General features: G+C 52.8%; 1 protein-coding gene and 1 long non-coding RNA gene across 6 annotated transcripts in view; one reads left to right on the top strand and one right to left on the bottom strand.

Annotated features, from left to right (window-relative positions):
• The window catches only part of LOC132517761 (uncharacterized), a 55,951-nt gene that overhangs the window by 21,004 nt on the left and 17,644 nt on the right, over positions 1–17,303 (top strand). For all 5 annotated transcript variants that reach the window (XR_009539816.1, XR_009539813.1, XR_009539812.1 and 2 more), the window contains exon 2: positions 13,468–13,556. This is a non-coding gene — a long non-coding RNA (uncharacterized LOC132517761). The remainder of the gene's footprint in view (positions 1–13,467; positions 13,557–17,303) is intronic.
• Positions 1,615–17,303, bottom strand: part of ATCAY (ATCAY kinesin light chain interacting caytaxin) — a 34,250-nt gene continuing 18,561 nt past the window's right edge. Inside the window, exons 5-12 of the mRNA XM_060145600.1 lie at positions 16,941–17,043; positions 15,209–15,340; positions 14,457–14,543; positions 10,327–10,425; positions 9,552–9,587; positions 7,096–7,167; positions 6,058–6,090; positions 1,615–4,175 (exon numbers count right to left, since the gene is read on the bottom strand). Coding sequence (XP_060001583.1) covers positions 4,166–4,175; positions 6,058–6,090; positions 7,096–7,167; positions 9,552–9,587; positions 10,327–10,425; positions 14,457–14,543; positions 15,209–15,340; positions 16,941–17,043 — 572 coding nt within the window. The 3' untranslated portion in view covers positions 1,615–4,165. The remainder of the gene's footprint in view (positions 4,176–6,057; positions 6,091–7,095; positions 7,168–9,551; positions 9,588–10,326; positions 10,426–14,456; positions 14,544–15,208; positions 15,341–16,940; positions 17,044–17,303) is intronic.

Consider the following 17,303-nt stretch of genomic DNA (forward strand, 5'->3'; position numbering starts at 1 on the left):
AGGGCACCTCACTGGACATCAGAGGGGCAGGATGGCAGAGGCAGGTGGGCTGGCGCCTGCCAGCTCCCGCCATCAACCTGATGGTGACTTTTGTGTGGACCTCACACCTGTCCTGGCATCCCTGCCACCAGCAGGTCCCAAAATCCTGGGCGGGGACAACGGGAGGACTCCTCTTGTACCTGACATGGGAGGGTCCACTCTGACCCTTTGAGGCGCACAGCCCCCAATGTCCTGCAGCTGGCAGAGGGTTGTGGGTCTCTAGCCGAGCAATGGGGTGGCCGGGGGTGGCCCAGAATCAGACCTCAGACCAATCACTCAGGGTCCGGGTGACCCCAGGTGAGCCACATACCCTCTCTCTGCCTCAGACCCCCCTCTCAGTAACATGGGGCCTGTGCTAGGTTGGACTCAGACTATTATTATTACTGCTACTGTTATTATTATTGTGATATTATGATTTATAATAAGAAACATAGTTGGACTTAGTTCCCAGTTCCCGGCACACAGCCCCTAAAACCCTTGTAATTTCCTACGTCAGAAGAGGGAACATCTTTTGTTATAATATATACATTTTTTTTTTTTTGGAAATTTCTTTTCTTTGTCACACTGCACAGCATGTGGAACTTCCCCGACCAGGGATCTAACCCGTGCCCCCTGCCGTGGAAGCGTGGAGTTCTAACCACTGGCCTACCAGGGAAGTCCCTTTTATGATAATATTTGGTCTTATGTCCTCTGTGCCCGAAATGGCTCCAGATAGTAAAGATGAAGGAAGCATCCTTTGCTTTCATAACAAGCTCTTTCAACCACACCTGAGTTTATGCTACAAGGTGACTTTTGGAAACGCCCTATAACCACAGGATCGGGGCTGGTGGCCAGGGGACCACACTGACCCTGGGATTAGAGGGATGGAACTTTCATCAATGGCCAGTGGTGTAATCCATCATGCCTCTATGAAAATCCCTAAACATTTTTTGTAGAGCTTCCACTAGGTGGACACAGGGAGGTGCTGGGAGGGTGGTGCCCAGAGGGCGTGTGGAAGCTCCGCCCGCTTCCCCACACCTCGCCTTGTGCATCTCTTCCATCTGACTATTGCTGAATTGTACCCTATTCTAGGACCTGAGATTGACTGGTGTCTGAAGTCGGGGCCGTCTTGTGGGGCTGAACCCTTAGCCTGTAAGGTCTGCCCGAACCGGTAGTGTTAGGATTGAGATAAATTGTAGGATACCCAGCTCGTGTCTGCCGGGGATTGGAGAATTGCTTAAGACTAGTAATTAATATTATTAACTGTTGACTAAGTTTGATTCCAGAGAAGAATGGGGACAGGAAAGGAACCTGAATCACAGACAGGCAGAGCCAAAAGGGGCCTCGGGAAAAACCCAGCCGGGGCTCCCATGCTGCAGCTGGGAGATAGAAGCAAGGGGATATAGGCCATGGCCCAAAGTCACCCAACGTTGCCCAAGGTCGCTTGGCATTGAGCTGTGCCCCCTCCCATCCTGTGAAAGCTCCTTCCTCTGCACCGCGACCAAGACCAGTGCCACATCCCTTGGACGTGGACAAAAGTCACAAACCTCCCTTCTCAGTGATCGTTTATTTATTTCACATAAAAATCCCCCAAAGCTCATGGAAATGATGCCTTCATATCACGACAGTAATCAGAATGAATTGTTTTTGTTTTTAAAAACCACAAAACTCGCGCCGTCGGAAGGATGGGTGTGTGAACTACGACTTGGGGGAGGGACTTATGATGCATCCCATGTGTCACAAGAGGAAAACTCAATGTTCCTTTACAAGGAGGGCTCGACATCCGTTGCATTTCAGCCAAAAACTGCCCCGCAGATACAAATCTTTCTCAAAGCCTATTTCAGAGGGTGTGGGTAGCAGCCCTAGGTGCTACCGAGGACACAGTGGCCCCGTATGGACGGAGCTGTGCCTCAGAACTTCACACACCTGTGGACAGGTGGCTGACCTGGAGACAGCCACCCCGGGGGTCTCTCTCTATTCTGGAGGGGCTGTGAGGTTGGGTTGGGGTCCTTGGTTCCACTTGCCCGTTGTCTATGGCTGCTGGTGGTCCGGAGGGGGTGGTCGGTGGGCCACGGTGAACCAGGGGGTCCGTGCTGGAATTTCTTGTTATGCTGCAGGCTCCTTGAGGGCGGGATGGGTCTGCCTCTTTCGTCCTTCTGTCGCCTCTGCAGCCGCTCAGTAATTGTCGGGTTAGGTGGAATGCATCTGTTCCTGTCCCGGGCTCCTTTTTCTCTTCCAGTGGAACACTGGCTTTCCAGGAGTTATTGCATCTACTGTGGACTTGCAGGCCTCGCGGGTCACGTGTCCCTCTCAGCTGAGCAGGGCCAGCCACCTGAACCTGGAGTTCGAGGTGACCTGGCAGATGCCCAGGCACCTTTTAGAAAAGGAGGCGCTCTGGGCAGGGGTGGGGGACAAGCTGGCCCAGGATGGAGTGGCCTTTCGGAGGGCAGCCTGCAGAGGCCCATCCACCAGCCTCTCCTGTCTCAGCCTCCAGGTAACTCATCTGCGCCTGGAACATGGTCCCGGTCCTTTATTAGACATTTGGGAAACAGAGCAGAAACACAAATTTAAAAACCCCACCAGACGCCCAAATGCCCTGGCCTCACTGGAGCAGTGCTGGGTTCCAGAAGATGCAGGTCCAAGGCTGCTTAGAAACCCCGAATTTTCCAAGGCAGGAGCCACTGGCATTTGGGGTGGGACAATTCCTTGACATGCAGGAAGCACTGCTGTCCCTTTCGCTCAGCACTGAACGCCACTGGCTCCCTCCTGCCATTGGGATAACCCCAAACGCACCCCCTTGATATCCCAGGTGGAGAAGCATTCAACATCTCCTTTGAGGCCAAGAATCTCCTACTGGGAAATTATTGGGGGAGGGAGGGTCAACCAAACCTGGATGACACCCGCTAAGAAGCCAGCTGCAGAGCCAGCAAGAGGGGCCGGACGATGCACCTGCTCGACTTTTGCTCAGATTCATAGAAACAGAGACTCTCAGGGTTGGAGGGGACCGCAGAGGGCCACTTTGTGCAAGTACTGTCCAGCCTTTTCTTGAATGCCTCTAGAGATGGGGAACTCACTCCCTTTAGTTCCGAGCTGACTGGCGTTTCAACCGCATTAGAAAAATGGTTTTTTTTTGTCCTAAGGATATCTGCTTCCTTTGAATACAGGTGGTCGTAGCATCCAGGCCACTGGTTTTAATTCTCCCCAGTGACCTTTGTAACACTCGAACGTTCAGTACCCTGTATCTTCCTTTTTCTCGATCTGCATTTCTGGGATGAGCTTATTTCAGCACTGGTTTCTCGGCCTCTGTTCCTGGTGGGAGCCCAAGGGGGCGCATCCCAACCCCATGTTGTCGGGGAGATTAGGGAAGTGGGGAGGCTCATTCCCTCGGTAGGAGGTATTGATCGGGATTGCCCTGTGGCGTGGCCTCTGCGTTCAAGGGGCTTGAGAATGTTCTAGATAGACTGAGGGGGATGTAGGTTCACAACTGTAGAACAAGGATGATTATCAGCGGCCCTCACTGGCGCTGTGGGCTCCGATGCTCCCTAAGAAGGTGGAAGTTATAAGAGGCAAGGGGAGGGCTGTTCAAAGGAAAAGCTGTGAGTTCAAAGGCTGGGCAGTGCCCAGGGGGCACGGCGCTGCTGGGGGTGGGGGTTGAGTTTCCAGGCCAGATGCCCAGGGCTGCGGGGGCCGTTCTGGCAGGAAAGGCACAAGAAGGAATCCAGACCCGGCCAGGGAGTCGATGGGCATCTGTGGCTCCAACCTGAACCAGGTGACAAGCAAGAGAAGGGTCCTGACCAGGATTCTGTGCAGTGGTGTGGTGGTGGTGGTGGGGGGTCTCTGAGGCCACCAAGGACGCACAGGCCATGCTCAACGCTTCTTGCTCTTCTTGGCCATGAGCTCATGAGTGTGGGAGGGTGGAGAACTGGGTCCTTTTCCAGAACGCACTAATACTGCATCATTAAAAAAAAAAGTTTTCAAGCAGCTGGAAAGGATGTTGGGTTTCAGACATGGATGGAGGAGACGGACACCCCCTGGAGACTGTGACTCAGGATGAGGTGGGGACAAGATCCAGGGTCAGAGGGCATCCGACAGAGGTTTCCTGGCATCTGGGATCTTCTTTTGTGTCCTCCTCTGTGCTCACGTCACCTCAGGACATGCTGGAGAGGCAGAAACACAGTCAAGTTATTATTATTGTATGTAAAGAAAGTGGAAAATGTTCCATGTGTGGGGAATCCAAAAGAATGATCTAATCGGCTTCAGTGTGCCCTCAGCAGCAAGAGTGGCACCTGCCTTTCAAGGTCTGCCACCTGTCACCCACCTTTCTAGGTATGGTTCTGAAGGGGACTTCTCCCTTGGTGCCCCAGCCAAAGAACAAGGCCCCAGGGCTGGTGCCCTCGATCAGACTGGAGGCAGGCTTCATCTCACCCATCTACTCACCAACCCATCTGTCCATCCGTCCACCCACCCACCCATCCGTCCATCCATCCACCCATCCACCCATCCACCCACCCACCCATCCATCCATCCATCCATCCATCCATCCATCCATCCGTCCATCCACCTATCCAACCATCCATTATTCATTCACTTATCCATCACCCATCCACCTATCTATCTATCCGTTTATCCACCCATCCACCCATATACCTGTCCATCTCCCTATCCATCCATCCATCTATCCACCCTCCCACCTACCCACCTGTCCATCCGTCTGTCCATCTGTCCATCCATCTATTGCTCCCAACCATTCCTTCTTTTATGTATTTAATCATTTTAGACATGCTTGTTTTTATCACCTCTACCTGAGGATTCCCAGGAGGAGGTCTAATGCTGCTATCTGTTGTACCGCCGACTTTTCCTCATGGTGAATGATTTCCTCGCATGTTTTGTGTCTGTGGTTGGGAACTCAGCTCCAGAAGGACTGAGATGGTCTTGTCAGAAATGCATTGAGAACTTGCTTCTATTCAGTGTGCCCAGGGCAGTACTGTTCTAAGACGACTTTTGATGTTTATTTCTCAGCCTGGGGCTTCTTGGGTCACATGGGTAGTATTAAGGCATGTGGCCGGGCCATGTAACATATTTATAGCAGAGCGTGTGGTCAAGGATTAACCCTGCAGGTTCCAAAGGAAGGTCTGGCCCTTGCCTGGCTTCTGGGAGGTCACCTCTAAGCCCTTGGAACGTCCTTCCTGATAAGAGTATCTTTGTTTGCCTGGGACCTGGGGTCACCCTGGATAGTCTATGCTGACAATGTGATTTAAGGCAGGAGCCATGGACCATGTGGTATCAGTTCAACCTCTGGAGGGGCTAGAGACTAAGGTCAGCCACGTGGGTGGTCCGCCGTGCATATGACTGACCCCCAGTAAATACCCTGGACACCAGGGCTCAAATGAGCACACGTGGTTGGTGACACTTGGTGTGCATCACCACGCCTGGCTGCTGGGAGAATTAAGGGCTGTCCCAAAACAACTCCCCTGGGAGACAACAACTGGAAGCGTGCACCTGTCTCCCCTCACCCCACCCCACGCTCTTTTTCCCATTGCTGACTTTGAGCTGTACCCACACTTCCACCTTAATAAACCATAACTGTCAGCAGATCAGCTTTGCTGAGTCCTGTGAGTCCTTCTAGCAAACCACTGCCCCCGAGGGTGGTCTCCAGGACCCGTGACACACAGGGAGGCTTTTCCTGGCATCTATAGTCAGGCAGACACACTGAGATAGGTTGTGGGCAGACAGTGCACCCTCTGGCTGAGTAAAATCCTGGGCTTCAGGGGGCCTGGCTGTGGGTGGACATCTCAGTCAGGGCCGCTGTGTGGCTCAGCTCTGGGGCCTCCTGTTAATGACGCCCCGCTGGAGTGGAGCAGGGACCGGCTGCCTGACCCCAGAGGAGGCCCTGTTGTCATGGTAACCACGGTCTCCCTGCCTCCCTGGTGCAGCATCCTCCCCCCATCAACAATAAGTCATGAGGCACTCATCCCAGGGTAGGTTCCACATAGAATGTTTCCAAAAGAAGGTGCCAAGATCGCCCCGCTTCCCACCCACCTTGTTTCCTGATCTTCTGTGGCCAGAGCAGACCTGTGGGAAAAGGAAGGAGTCTCAGCATTAGTCGCCTGTCTGGGGAGCCTTGGCATTTGGCCATGAGCCCCATGAGGGCCAATATGGCTTCACCCTGATCTGGCACAAAGCAAGTGTCAGCACGTGTCAGCTGTGTAACAAATGAGCCGGGACAGGCAGTCGTGAGAATGGCTGAGCCCCTTCGCTGCCACAAAATGAAATCACTATTGCTGCTCCAGGTCCACCCACTGAGAAGGCTGAGCCCATCCACCGGGACCTGCACAAAGGTCACCAGCTGGAACCTTCATCTGAGAGCAGATCTTGGTCTCTCGGGCACATCAGCTGCCCCTGGTCCCCATGCTTGGCCTGTGCTGGATGCAGGGTGGGAGGAGGAGGGGGTAGTGGTCCCAAGATGCAACCGCTGCCCTCAAGGAGCTGAAGGACAGGAGAAGGAGGGTACGACAAGGGTCAAATGCAGGAGGCAGACCTGAAGAAAGAGACAGGAAAGGTGGGAGGGGCCTCTAGAGGCCAGGGAGGGGGTCGTGCCATCTGTCCACACATCCCAGGGTGAGGCACTAAAGGACTTTCAGTAGAGAGTTGCTGGATTTAAAAAAAAAAGGAGGGATTCCCTGGCGGTCCAGTTGTTAGGGCTCCGTGCTTCCACTGCAGGGGGTACAGGTTCTATCCCTGGTTGGGGAACTAAGATCTCTCATACCGCGGCCCAGCCGGGGAGAAAAAAAAAAGGAGGAGTATAGGAATGGGAACAACTGCTTAACAGGGTACAGGGTCTCCCTCTGGGCTGTGGAATGTTCTGGAACTGGAGAAGGTGCTGGTTGCCCAAAACTACAGATGCACTAAATTTACATTAAAATGGCTCGACGGAATGGGCCTCATGCTGGCCGATTCACAGTGGTGGCCTTACTTCAGCACCATGGTAATGTCAGATCACCTTCACTGAGGTTCCCTGGGCTCAGCAGCCCCCCGCGGGTGTGGGCTCTGGCCCTGTGGCCACCTGCACACACTTACCTGTCCTCCGCCAGCCCCGCCTCCGCCTTCTCTTCAGACCTGGGCAGGACGCACTCTGGCTGCGGCCTTGCGCTGGGGACAGAAGGAGGTGACGAGGGATGACCAGCCAGCTGAGTGGGCCCAGGGGCTCTCGGCTCCCACTGGCCCCTCTGTCTGGACCCACCATGGCCCGACAGCGACCAGGAGAGGGTTCGGCTGCGCCCGGGGAAACGCGGGGGCCCAGAGGGTGGACTGCGTGATGGGATGGCCAGGGGTTCATGAAGATGGACGCCGATGGTTGGTGGGGGGGAGGGGGAGGGGCTGTGGGCCATTCCTTGGGGGCGCTTATCTCAGCTTATTGCCGCCGCAGGGGCCTCATGCACTTGCTCCCTGGACGCTGCAGCCCATGTGCTGTGATTCTGGAAGGTGGGCGCCCTGCTTGTCCTGTCATCTCTCTACTCCCATCCATAGCTAAGGCTCAGGAGGCGGGGGGAGCGTAACTCAGACAGAGAGACAGAGGAGAGGGGGACCTGGGAGTGGGGAGAAAGGGAGGAAAAGAAAGAAGCCAGACCGACAGACATGACTACCTCACACCCATCAGGATGGCTACTACCTTTAAAATTAAAAAAAAAAATTTTTTTTTGGCCACACCATGTGGTGTGCGGGATCTCCGTTCCCCAACCAGGGATCGAACCCACAGCCCCTGCAGTGGAAGCACAGAGTCTTAACCACTGGACTGCCAGGGAAGTTCGCAGGATGGCTACTACCTTAAATGTAGAACATGTGTTATGTTACTATGTTGGGGAGGATGTGGAGAAATTGGAACTGCGCGTGGCTGGTGGGGTGAGAATGTCAAATGGGGCAGCCGCTGTGGCAAAGATTCTAGCTGCTCCTCGAAAGATGAAACATCGAGTTACCATAAGATCCAGCAACTCCACTCCTGGGTCTATATACACCCCAAAGAAGTGAAAGCAAGCACTTGAATAGATAACTGTATACCCGTGTTCACAGCAGCACAATTCACAACAGCCGAGAGGTGGAAACCCCCAGTGTCCATCGAGAGGTGATGGATGAACAAAATGCGGTCTATCCGCACACTGGAATATTACTCAGCCTTAAAAAGGAAGGAGATTCTGACACTTGCTACAATGTGGATGAACCTTGCGAACCTTATGCTCAGTTGGATACACCAGACGCAGAAGGACAAATACTGTCTGATTGCACTCACACGAGGTCCTAAAGAGTCAGATCCACAGAGACAGGAAGTAGATGGTGGGGGCCAGGGGCTGGGAGTCAGTGTTTCATGGGGACAGAGTTTCAGTTTGGGAAGATGAGAAAGTTCTGGAGATGATGGTGGGGATGGTTGCACAACAACGTGAATGTGCTTAATGCCACCGGGCTGTGCACTTAAAGTTGGTTAAGATGGTGAATTGTATGTCCTGTGTATTTTATTGCAACTAAAGGTATTGAAAAAAAAAAAAAAGACAGGAAGGAAGGAAAGAGGAAGGGGAGGGAGGGAGGGAGTAGAGAAGAGAGAGGAGGGGAAGGAGGAGAACTCCCTGGAAGGCGTGGGATGGCGGGTCCTGCTGCCCTCCACGCCCCCTTCCACTCCGCTCACACTCATCACTATTAAACGACGCTGTGTGAAGCCGCCGTAATTCTTCTCATTATGTGTCTCATCTGCCGACATCACCTGTCCTGCCCCAGGATCTGCTTTCCTCACTCGGTGAGGCAACCCTCCCCTTTGCCCTTTGAGGAAACTTCTGGACCAGGACTCAGTCTTAATCGCCTCAGTCTCTCCCAGGCTGGCACAGGGCCTGGCATGCTTTCGACTCACTGAAAGCCCCAACTCTTTCTCAGACTTGCTGTGTGGCCTTGAGCAGGTGCCTTGCCCTCTCTGAGCCTCGGATTCCCAGCCTGTCAGACGCTTTTAGGAATCCTGGCCCTGCCCTCCTCTTGGGGCGGAGGGGTGGGGATGGGGGGGATGAGAAAGGATACAGGAATGGTATAAGGGCTCCATAACTGGGTGGGACCGAAATAGTCCTGAAGTTTTGTGAGCACTGCCACTTTCGAAAATTAGCCAATAAGTCAGTGAAGGGGCGATTCTGGGGTAAGTCTGGCAGGGGCAAGCATGGAGCGGGTTGTGTTCCCCCCACTGTCATCAGGATTACTAGGAGGACTCTCTATGGAGTCTACTATTTTTGTCCGGTGGGTTACATTGGTCCTGATTTCTCACAATACTCCTCAGGGTGGCTGTGAACTTTTCACTTGTCTAATGTCACTCTGTGACTAAGTGAGGGAGCCTGGATTTGAGCCTGGATCTGACTCCAAGCCCTCGAGAGAAGGGCAGGGCCTTGAGCTACATGCGTGCATGACATGGGTCCCCACTGAGCGGAAGCCACCAATTTCCCCCCAGCTGTGGGCCCGGCTCAGCGCCAGCCCTAACCTGGCCCGGGCACAGGCCACTCCGCACAGACCTTTCTCTCCTGGCCTTGAGCCTTTCCTCTTCGTACCTGGAAGAGAGAGAAAGGAAAGCACATGAGATGCAGCCTGGGAATCCCCTTCCCTCTGGGAACAGGGAAGCAACCTCACTGTCACATCTGAATACACGCCAGGTCATAGAGCAGAAAGGACAGCCGGAGCTGACGGGTCTACTGGTCTTTTTTATGTTTCCTGCAAGCCTGCCCACGCCCACCCCACCCCAGGGCAGGGGATATCTGTTTTGTGGGTATATTTCACCATCTGGAGTAGATGCGGCTCAGCGGACATTTTTTGCATCAGCCCCGAACACAGCCAGTATAAAGCGACCCCCTCATTGACGTGGATTTGGTCTACAGGCCCCTCCGTCAGGGCAAAGTTTTCCTGTAAAGGGCCAGAGAATCAGTATTTTTGGTTTTGCAGGCCAGTCTCTGTGGCAACCTCTCGATTCTGTTGTAGCTCGAAAGCAGCCGTGGATGGTTTGTAAATGGATGCATGTAGCCGTGTGCCAATAAAACTTTATTTATAAAGACAAGCCAGGGGGACAGGGCTCACTGGCCCACGGCCTGCACTAGATAGCCAGGCCCGCTGTGTTCTGTAATTCCACAGGAGCTTGTTTCCCTGTATTTCCTTCTTTTCTGCTTTCCCACACAAGTCTGGTTCCCTGGCAGCTCGGTTGAGCTGATCAGAGGTGGCTGAGAGGCGAGCAGCCCGGGGGCAATGGGGATGGAGGTGCGGGGGGCGGTGGTGTTCCCATGGCCCAGGGACACTCACTGTAGCACGCAGTCTGGGATCTGCACGTGCTCCATGGGGATGAGCTGCTCCAGATCTTCCAAGCTGTGCACATACTGGATCTTGTTGATGAACTTGACGCTGGTGGGAGAAGAAGCAGGGAGACATCTGAAAGCCAGCCCTCAGGGTGGCCCCTCAGGGCCAGAAGGAGCGATGGCAGACAGGGTTGCACACGCAGCAGTATTCCGGGATGCCCCAAGCACCTTCGCCCAAGCTTCCCTCCCCACCTGTGCCAGCCTCCACCCCTGGCCCCTAGTGGGGGAACAGAGCAGAACCCGGGGTCTCCCCTTGCAAGAAGAGAAGTGTCCTGAACCACGTGCTGGACACCAGTCCTTGCTGAGCTGAGGAAATTCTTTGAAGGAAGCAGAGAGGAAAGAGATGCTGCTAGACTCCAGGCCCCATCCTCCCCAGGAGTTGCTCCTCTGTGTGAATCTTCCCAAGAATGCTTTTCTGGAACAATCGCCACTGCCTGGATGGCAGCAGTAGTCATCTGGTCACGAGACAGATGCACATGGGGACTGCTGATTCATTCCACATTCTTTCGGGATGAATGGCTTGTTCCGGTCCAAACCCCAGCTCTGGCTATCTGCTACCCACTGAGGTGCTTTGTCACCAGCGCATTGTTTTGAACTCGTGATTATTTTTTTTTAATTTACCTTAAACCTAATTTTGGTAAAATGTCCAATAAACTTTTTTCAAGGTCAAATCAGTTTTTTTTTCCCTTTAAAAAAAATTATTTATTTAGTTGCGCTGGGTGTTAGTTGCGGCAGGTGGGCCCCTTAGTTGCAGCACACAAGCTCCTTAGTTGTGGCATGCAAACTCTTAGTTGTGGCATGCGTGTGGGATCTAGTTCCCTGACCAGGGATGGAACCCGGGCCCCCTGCGCTGGGAATGCGTAGTCTTATCCACCGCACCACCAGGGAAGTCCCTCACGTCAGTTTTTCTAACGATGAGAAATATAAGGCCAAGAGAATGTAACAGGACACTAAGTCATAAAATAATCAAATAACAATAAAGAAAAGAAAAAAAGTAAGATAGAGTCACATAGTTACAAAACTGTGTCAAGAAGTTTTACATCTAATTTTAGAGATTAGATAAGAATTCGGCTCAAACTTTCCGGCACCCGGCAAAAACGGAGACCCATGAGGAATGTTACAGTTCGCAGTGTCCATAAGAGAAAAATACACGGGTTAATCAGCAGAGGCCACTGGTAACTGATCAAGGAATGATAGACGGTTTTCCCACAGAGAGTCACAAAGCGGCCATGAGTACCGGAATAAATAAATCCCACCGCTTTTGTGCAGTTGAAATTTCTTTTCTTTCTTCCTTCCTTCCTTCCTTCCTTTCTCTCTTTCTTTCTCTCTTTCTCTTTCTCTCTCTCTCTCTCTCTCTCTCTCTCTCTCTCCCTCCCCCTCTCTCTCCCTCCCTCCCTCCCTCCCTCCCTTCCTTCCTTCCTTCCCTGAGCTACAAAGCTTGCAGGATCTTATTTCTCCCACCAGGGATTGAAGCCGGGCCCTCAACAGTGAAAGAGCAGAGTCCTAATCATTGGACCGCCAGGGAAGTCCCTGAAATTTATTTTCTTTTTTCTTTTTTAAAGAATCATCTCTTTTTTAAAAAATTTATTTTTGGCTGCGTTAGGTCTTCGTTGCTGCACGTGGGCTTTCTCTAGTTGCGGCGAGTGGGGGCTACTCTTCGTTGCGGTGCGCAGGCTTCTCATTGCGGAGCACGGGCTCTAGGAGTGTGGGCTTCAGTAGTTGTGGCACACGTGCTCAGTAGTTGTGGCTCGCGGGCTCTAGAGCACAGGCTCAGTAGTTGTGGCGCACGGGCTTAGTTGTTCTGTGGCATGTGGGATCCTCCCGGACCAGGGCTCGAACCTGTGTCCCCCGCACCGGCAGGTGGATTCTTAACCACTGCTCCACCAGGGAAGTCCCAGAATTTATTTTCTTAATTAAAAAAAAATTATTCTTGGAACATGAGTTCTTCCTCCAGTTGGTGTGACAGAAAAGTAAAGGGCCCGGGGACAGGGAGTGAGTCTCAGACCGACTCTACCTGAATACCCCGGGTCTGGGAGGCTCTGAGGATGGATGATCTGATTGGTTGCAAAGGTTTTTTTAGGGGGCACAGGGGCGACACCTGTGGTCTGAGCAGTGGGCTATAAATACAGGCGAGATCACATCGTGAGGACGCCATGGTAAAGCTGCCACGTCCGTTGTTGGAAATGGGTACCCGGTTTCCACGTGACGATGCTGTCTGCCTGTGAGCTGAGCTCTGTCTTGGGAAGCAGGGCTCTCGGGAGGGAGAATTCCAGTCCAGGGCGAGGCACATGCCCATGTTTAGATCATCGGGGAATAAACAGGAGTTCTTTTTGAGATACAATCACAGAACCTCATGGCTAGGGCCAGGTGGCAGCTCAGAATCTGTCTCCACTTCCCTCGGCTTTTAAACAGGGAAGCTTACTTTACTCCACTTTCCCTTCCTATTTCCCTGAAAGCTCAAAATGAGACCTTTGAAATTCACCACAGGAAAAGCAACCCAGGGAATTCCCAGGCGGTCCTGTGGTTAGGACTCCACGCTTTCACTGCTGAGGGCACGGGTTTGATCCCCACTTGGGGAACTAAGATCCCACAAGCTGTGCAGCATGGCCAAAAAAATAATAAAATAAAATAAAACTAGGAAAAGCAACCTAAAGTGAGAGAATTATCTGCATTCAAGGCAAATTTTGGTTCCCAAATTACGGGATGTCGAGGACAGAAGGCAATTCTGTTAGGCTGAAGTGTGTGTCTACCGTTTTGCCCGGTAATTGTCATCATTAGCACAAATGACCCATAATTAGTGTATTAAAGGCCTGATTTCACTAATGTGCAAATGTCTGAGAGTGCTTGGGAGTCACTGAACAGAGCATCTGAAGTTGCCTCCTTGCCTCAGCACTGTGATGCTCTCAAGACAAAGTTTGACCCCGTCTATTAAACTCATCACAGATCCTTCACTGGGAACGTGGAAATGAAGGGTCTTCATTTAATTCAATGTTTTGAATTATATTACATTAAATGTGCATTTACTTTTATGTGATTGATGAGGGCGTTTAACATGACTAATTTTGTTTCACTTGCTCTGTGTGTCCAGGTGCTTCTATCTCCTGCACATTCCAAAGAAAGAACCAGCCCCTGAGACTCACAGGAGGTCACCTGTAAGCCCTAGGAATGTCCCGTCTGGTAAGCGTCTTCATTTACCCGGGGCCCATAGTCTGTGCTAAAGATGTGCTTCCTGGTGGGGTCTTGGGCCATCATATCAGTTACTGAGGAACTAAGGGGGCTGCGTGGGCACTCCATCCCCGTGTGGCCACGCCTTGGTGGAAACCCTGGACACCAAGGTCAGCTTCTCTGTTGGCAGTACTTCCTACACGTGGTCACACGTCATTGCAGGGAGAACGAAGGGCTTTGGGTACAACTCCACTGGGACAGGGCAATCAGAAGCTCCCTTCTGGCTTCTCCTGGACTCCCATATGCACCTTTTTCCTTTGCTGATTTCAGTGTTCATCCTTTCTCTGTAATCAGCTATAACCCTGAGCACAACAGCTTTTCTGGGTTCTGTGAGTCCTCTTGGTAAATCATCAAACCTGAGGGTAGTCTCGGGGACCCCCAAAACACACATGTATCGTTTTACCACATCATGGTGCAGGAGTGGGTCAGACCCTCCTGCCGTCCTAATGCCCCTCCCTCACAGATTCCAGAGTGGATGGAGCCGGGCTTCCTTCTGAGGGCGTGTGGTGGGCTGGTGACCTTGCTGTGTGACTCTGGGTGATTCCCTGGAATATTCTGAGCCTCAGTTTCCTCATCCATGAAACGGGCACGGCCAAGTCAACCTTTCAGGGCTGTGGTTGTAAACTTTAAAAGGGATCCAACATTCAATATGGGAGAGCTGGTTGTTACTTATTCCCACCTCCCTACCCCCCCACCCCGTGATGTATATTCGACACTAAATAACAATACATATGATTTTAAACTGTTTAACGCAACAATATAGATTCATCAGAGAGGAGCTGGAAAATGCAGATTAAAAAATAAGACACACAAAAACCCAGGTGGCTATCCGGGCACAGGTCATGATCTTACCTGATGAAAGGGCGGGAGATGGCCAGCACGGTGCGGATGAACCAGGATGGGTGGACTATGATTAAGGACTTCAGGTTTTTCCGCAGTCTGCGTGGGGAGACAGAGGAAGCAAGATGGGCTCCTTGGGAAAGCCGCGGGGAGGGAGCAGTTAACTGGTGTTACCTTCTCTCTGTGCCCAGGAGGTGCTATGCTTATCTCCATTGGCAGGGAGGAGGTGGAATCTCGGTAAAGCTAAGCCCCCTCGCAGAGTTTGCAGGTGGCAGAGCTGATGTCTGGTCTCCAATCTCTCTTAATTTAGAGTCTGAGCATTTGACTTCGTGGCCACACCGTCTCCCATTTCTGAAAGATTTTTCTGGGGTCCCATGGTTCTGAGCACCTATTATGGGCATGTTGAACTGCAGCCCCCTCATTTGGGAAGAGGGTCATTGTAGGAGAAGTTAGTTAAGGTGAGGTCATATAGGAGTAGGGTGGGCCCCTAATCCACTATGACTGGTGTCCTTATAAAAAGGGGACATTTGCACACAAGTGTCCACAGGGGAGATGCTCCCTCACGGCCCCAGGAAGAACCAACCCTGCAGACACCTTGATCTCGGACTTCTAGCCCCCAGAACTAGGAGACAACACGTATCTATTGTTTAAGCCACCCAGTCTGGTGCTTTGCTACAGCTGCCCCAGCTGACCACTACACACCTTTCAGAGGGACCTCAGGATCCCTTGCATCCCGAGGAGGTCCCCCAGCCCCACCCACTCACCTCCTATCAATCATCTGGTAACACTTCTTCAGCCAGCCGATGCCGGGCATCCTCCGCCGAGGCGTGGCACCATTCAGGTATACGATCATGTAATCCTCGGCCACAAGGAGTTCCAGACTGCTGATGACGTACCTGGTCACGGGACGCAGACGACAGAGGACCCGACGGAGGGGCTCAGAGTCAGGAAGCCCAGTTCCCGGGACTGAACCCCTGGGGCACCTGCCCTTTCTGCCTCCGCCTGCCCTGGCTCTGCCAGCCACACCTGTTCAGGTGTTGTTGGCTGTCCTGGCATACTCGGCCCGAGCGGAGGGTGGGGGATGACCCCAGCCCACCCCAAATTTGTGTCAGTGGGCACAGTGGTTGTAGTAGTTACTATTTTATTGAGCACTTACTAGATGCTAAGCGATTTATATGCATGGTCTCCAATAATCCTGGGAGGTGGGCTTCAATAGCCCCAGATACACCTGGGGAACAGGCACCCACAGCCAACAGTCCATTGCACCAGACATTAGGGACCTGGGGTCTGTCCCAGCCCTGTCTCCCCCTAAATGATTTCAGAAGAATCCTTTCTTTTTTTTTCCAACAACATTCTTTAAAAAATTTATATATTTATTTTTGGCTGCGTTGGGTCTTCGTTGCTGTGCATGCGCTTTCTCTAGTTGTGGCGAGTCGGGGCTACTCTTTGTTGCAGTGTGTGGGCTTCTCATTGTGGTGGCTTCTCTTGTTGCGGAGCATGGGCTCTAGGTGTGCGGGCTTCAGTAGTTGTGGCACACCGGCTTAGCTGCTCCGCGGCATGTGGGATCTTCCTGGACCAGGGCTCGAACCCATGTCCCCTGAATTGGCAGGCGGATTCTTAACCCTGTGCCACCAGGGAAGTCCCTTTTTCTTTTTTTTTAATATTTAGTTATGTATTTGGTTGCACCAGGTCTTAGTTGTGGCAGGCAGGCTCCTTAGTTGCAGCTCGCCGGCTCCTTAGTTGTGGCATGCAAACTCTTAGTTGCAGCATGCATGTGGGTTGTAGTTCCCTGCCCAGGGATCAAACCCAAGCCCCCTGCATTGGGAGCGTGAGTCTTACCCACTGCACCACCAGGGAAGTCCCAGAAGAATCCTTTCCTCTTTTTCAGCCTCTAATTCCCCATCTGTAGATTGGGGAGACTGGGCTCCCTGGTATCTCAGGCCACTTTCCGATCTGACCTTCCATGGCTACCTCCTTGTCCTCTGGCCCCACCTGGCATCCAAGCCCCGCTGTATAAGAAGGAAATCTTCGTAATGGTGATAATAAGAGTGATAACAATTTGCTGAGTTCCTACTGTCATCTGCCAGGCGCTTTATCCATATTATCTGTCTCCATCATAATAAAACTGTACCTGTGTGTCCTTGGGCAAGTGACTTAACCTCTCTGTGCCTCAGGCTCTGCAGCCACAGAATGGGAGGCAACAGTAACTAATCCACAGGGTCCTGTCGAGCGTGGAATTCGTTATCACATGCCAAGCCCTTCACTTCGTGGCTGCCACGTAGTAAATGCTCCATAACTGCTAGGGATGATGACAGTTGCACCCGTGAGGCCCAGCGGGCGAGCAGGGGACTCAGATGCAGGTCTGCTGGCGGCCCAGCCCTTCCCTGGTGCCGGGCAGAGCCCCCCACCCAACGTGGTTCTTGCAGCATGGTCCTGCCCACCGGGTGGGACCCTCAGAACTGTGGGCAGCTGGGACGGAGCGGGTGGGCCACTTACAGGAAGAGGTTCTCCATGACGTAGTGGTAGTCGGGGGAGCTGCTGTCTGGGAGGAAGCAGGCGGCAAAGACGATGATGGCGTTGAGACCTTCCCCGTAGTACCCTGGGGAGAGGCGGCCAGTGAGTGAGCAGCCCCAAGCAGAGATGGGTAGAGCCGTCTCCCAGCTCTGAGCCGCCCCCTGCGCACACTCAGAGGGTACAGTTCTGAGTCACAGCAGCCTGGCTGGAGAAGCCAGCCAATGCTTGACCTGTCTCCGCCTTTGGTGGGGGACGCCAGCCACCCTCGTAGACATCTCCGGTGTGCATCCGGCACGTCTATGCCTTGCCCCCCTGTGAGTTTCACCCCTGCACACCCGGACACTA

This window comes from Lagenorhynchus albirostris, chromosome 3, assembly GCF_949774975.1.
Source record: "Lagenorhynchus albirostris chromosome 3, mLagAlb1.1, whole genome shotgun sequence".
Taxonomy (NCBI): Eukaryota; Metazoa; Chordata; class Mammalia; order Artiodactyla; family Delphinidae; genus Lagenorhynchus; species Lagenorhynchus albirostris.